Source organism: Agrilus planipennis, unplaced genomic scaffold (assembly GCF_000699045.2).
Source record: "Agrilus planipennis isolate EAB-ADULT unplaced genomic scaffold, Apla_2.0 scaffold83, whole genome shotgun sequence".
NCBI lineage: Eukaryota > Metazoa > Arthropoda > Insecta > Coleoptera > Buprestidae > Agrilus > Agrilus planipennis.
Genome location: NW_020438895.1, coordinates 783,574 through 787,993, shown reverse-complemented (window position 1 = coordinate 787,993; position 4,420 = coordinate 783,574). Strand labels below are relative to the sequence as shown.

General features: G+C 30.7%; 1 protein-coding gene across 2 annotated transcripts in view; it reads right to left on the bottom strand.

Moving 5' to 3' along the window:
* Positions 1 to 3,388: 3,388 nt before the first annotated feature.
* The window catches only part of LOC112904031, a 2,296-nt gene continuing 1,264 nt past the window's right edge, over positions 3,389 to 4,420 (bottom strand). Inside the window, exons 2-3 of one of the 2 annotated variants that reach the window (XM_025973128.1) lie at positions 4,000 to 4,201; positions 3,785 to 3,943 (exon numbers count right to left, since the gene is read on the bottom strand). In XM_025973128.1, the coding sequence (XP_025828913.1) occupies positions 3,872 to 3,943; positions 4,000 to 4,201 (274 nt within the window). In that variant the 3' untranslated portion in view covers positions 3,785 to 3,871. Of the gene's footprint in view, positions 4,202 to 4,420 lie in introns of both variants that reach the window. The other variant, XM_025973127.1, reaches the window with a different exon arrangement.

Genomic DNA, 4,420 nt, shown 5'->3' with positions numbered 1-4,420 from the left:
TAAACCTAAAATTCTGTTTTTGCTTCTACGTACTTGTTAAAAAAACTATGTAAATGCATAAAAAAGAAAGAAGTGATTATAATTTTGTATTTAGATAGCAGAAACAAAGGGGTGCCTGTTTTCACATTAGCATTGGAGGAAACACGTGCGTCTACAAGGAAAATATTTAGTAGTAACTAAGACAAATTCCCTTTCTAGTTTATTGGATTTTTTACTGTTTCTCTTGTCATATTTGTGGACGACGACCAATCAATATTTTTATTTGTAAATTTAGAATTAAAAACGTTAGGATGGAAATGATATTTCTTGCCATTTTCCCTATTTACTTAAGGGTTGGTAATTTCACGCTTCAGGAAAAACACATTCGTTCGTTCGTAATATTATTATATGACCATAAAACTAAACGATAGCATCATGCTAAAAACGATTTTTTATTTCAAATGCAGTAATGCAATGAGTACGTAATAGGGTAGAAATTGTTCTTCACAGCATGCAATGCGGCATTTGTTATTAATTCACTGCGGATATTGTTATTATAAATATGCAACGTATTTTCATTCTTTGATCGCAAATATTAGGAAAAACAAAATCGACTCTGTGCTTCATTCTGATTATGGCAAAAAGATTAAAACAAATTAACACCTATTTTTTTTTACCGTAGATAATCGAATTAGTTTTGAATTTATCTATACATTAAGCGTATAGAGGTTAATGTAATTCAACAATTATTGCCGTTGTTGATTGATTGGTTGCGAAAAACTTGTGTTAAGGTATTGTCTCTTTTATTAACGGTTTAAGAACCCATTTGTGTACAGGAAACAAAAGACATTGACAGTTATGCCCTGAATACTTTGTAAAAACTACTTACTAACCCAAGTATCGTTTAATTTCAGGGTCCAGATTGCAGGGTAGAATTTATGTTGAAATTAAGTCAAACAGTAATTAATAACATCGATGCTAGTTTTCAGGAATTGCCAGAATTATTGCATTATTTCTCATGAACACTGTCTCATTAAAATGTGTACTTTTCCTCTGTTTATATTCTCGTTTTTGTGAATAATGGATGATGGGGGGGGGTTCCCCATGTATATTCGCCATTTTATTTTGTACATATGCGTTGTTTTAGACGTCACTTCATGTAATGGCTGAAGATGTCTTCGATAACATTAAGGGTGCGTACTACTGTTTTACTACTATTTCTTACTACTACTATTTCTTAACAAATCTCAATTAATCTACTTCCACAAGCCTATTATATTTCTTTTGAATCAATTACCACCAAAGTAGATTGAATTTGATCTAAAGTAACTTTTTTACAGATCACGTTGATTAAACATAAAGTTGTTAAAACTATAGCAAATAGGTACCTATTCTGTTAAAATAAAAAACAAGTGTAAAATATTCATGGTGGGAAAATAAACGAATAAGTACTTGAAANAATTATTTGGCCCCCCCCCCCATTTTCAATACTTCAAACAAATATTCCCAATGCCCAACAAACCCATCATTACGTCAGCTTGGGGGCAGTTACTATATCAAATCTTGTCAATTTTTTTTTGTTTTTAATAAAATTATTTGAAGCACTTTCTTAAGATGAACTCTCTTTAAATTTTGTAACCGGGTCTCTCTTCTCTTACAGCCGGCACTGAGCGAACTTGCATGACAGTTTTTTTAGAAAATATATGGATATTGCATTCCCCAAAACTGGAGATGCACCGGACAGTAATTTTAGGTGTACTGGGTGTCCGACAAAACCACTACTGTTAATGGTTCCTGCATTTGTTCTGGCGGGCTTTCCATTAAATACCTCCCTCATCAACACAAAATCCCGTTCAAAAAGTAGTTGAAACACAACCATTGAAACTTTAGTTCTCGGTTGGCAGATTTTCACGAGAAGATCAAGTTGAAACTGTTGAAGCGAGTATATAGTGTTACTATATCCAAGTAACAAATAATTTAGTGTAGCAATCAATAAATAATACAAATTAGGACGAATGGCTTATCCCATTACAATCTTAATTACCAGGTTTCTTTATTTTTATCTGGTTGAATTACGGATTAATGATCAGTAAGGTGGAGTAAAATGACATGTGTTTTGATGAAAATGTGTTCTGTGAAATCGAAGGAAATAATTCGTATTTTCGGCATCTCAACCAATTTTCAAACTTGGGTACGCAAAATTTCGCTCTTTACAATGGTTCAGGCTAGTTTTCGTTTTTTAATTTGTATGTGTTTTTGTGACATTGAAGGAAATAATTCATCAAACTTTAAATTTGGACGAGCAAAGTTTTGTTCTTTGCAGTGGTTTAAGTCAGTTTTAATTTGTATGATATAAAATCTTAACAAATGACGTGTTCTGTCTAAAATAAGTTTTAGCGTAATCGAAAAAGATAGTTTTTGAATCAAAAATTGCTAGGCGTTGTNGTCTATTATTATATAGAGAGGAGTTTCGTGACGTTGTCAGCTTTGCTTCTCCTGGTAATGGTAAGAATTTTGAAAAACTGATAAAATTTTAATGAATGAAAACTCAAACCGCTTCTATAAGTTAAGTTATTATATTTTGCTTTACCATTCAACTACTTTTATGACTGATAGTTGACAAATGACTATACCTATGTTACCTCTGTTCAATTATTTTAAAAAAGAACTTGGTTTTGCCTGTTGTAACAGTTGTTATTCGAAAGATTTAATAATTTAATGATTCTAGTTTTGAATCAAAAAGATCCAATAGAATTTCCTATACAGGAAAAGGCAGATTTACAAAGATAGTAGAACAAGATTAGTTAACTAATTAAGGGCAGCTTGCTTTCTTAATGCTTTCTTAACTAATTACGGTTTTACTTCCTATGTTAATATCTTATTCTGGTCGACATCGAGAATAACTATAAAGTACATAAATAACATAAACAAAAGAAACTAAACACAATTTTTATCTAAATATTAAAACTGCAACAGTTAATGTAGCATATTATCTTTGCTAAAGGTANCGATTGAATTGCATTACTTAACTGTAATGTTTTCGAGAATTATTTACATTAATCTTGAATAAGTTACTTATAATCTTTTTTATTTTACATTAACAATATTTCAAAACTATCTACTGCTTGATGAAAAATATTTGCATTTTATAATATTTATTATCAATAACATGCTGTAATAAGCCTTACATGTTTTATTTAATAACTATGCATTTTTTTATGTTTTATACTTTTCTTTAAAGCAAATATGAAAGAATTATTTGAATTAAACTTGCCGCCAGTATCATAAACGGAAGTGTTACATCGACAGCTGAGCTGTCAAGTTTTGTACTTTGTCACTTATCTTTTTATACTTAAATACGGTTTAGTATTCAGTTTATGCAATTAGAAGTTATTTATTATAGTATAAGTTTCTGCTTTACTTCTCATATTAAAAATAAAATTATTACATCATATACAGGACATACATAATATGCATTAAAAGGTATATATTATGTTATGTTTCAACACATTATCTAACTCCAATTTTTCACTATTAATTTTAGAGTATTTAATAACTACCCGTTTACAATAAATAAATAGATACATGTTAATGTTTAGTACATAATTATAGCCAACTGTTGTCGCTTTTTCTTCTGGCATCCCTCAATCTCACAGATTTGTATTGATTATTATTTAAAGTACTTGAATAGCGTTTTTTGGTCGATCTAATTCCATTCACAACGGGAAGTATATCGTTGGGGAATACCCGGCTTTCGCGATTGTTTTTAATAGGAGGTAAAATAAGTGAATGGCCACTTTCAACTTTTTTCTCGACAACAACTGTTTTTTTAACAGGAAATCTCGCTGACAAAACAGAAGCAGAACAAATCTGCGGCAAATGTTGTTGGTTATTATCGCCATTTTTCATCCATCTCGAGGAGAGAACTTCTGATCTTGAAAGGGCTCTCACTTTTTCTACATCGCTACGATAACGAACTTTATTAAATAACTGTTTTGAAGTATCATACTGTTGCGTTGCCTTATTAATATTGTGGTTTGTTTTCCTCTTATTACGATGTACATTTTCATCTTTAAAAAAAAATAGCGAATTTTGTGATTCCCCTAAGTCATTCTTGTTCCTGGAAACGAAGCCAAAATTGTTTCTTCGAGGTTTAATACGATCATTGTTATCATTTAGCAGCACTGATTCAGTTGAACCGTTGTTTTTTCTATCCCATAAACTAAAAAACACCTAATGAATATTATATATAAAAGAAATTATGAGTGCTGTCAGCACAGGGTAGAGTAGTATTACGTAAATGAAAGTTAGTATCAGCAATTTCTTATGCTGAAGGGTACGATGTGTTGCATACCTATTTACAAACAATTGCTTTAAATTTTAATCATTGATTACTATACATCTATTAAAAAACCATAATGGCCGACATCAGTGACAATGC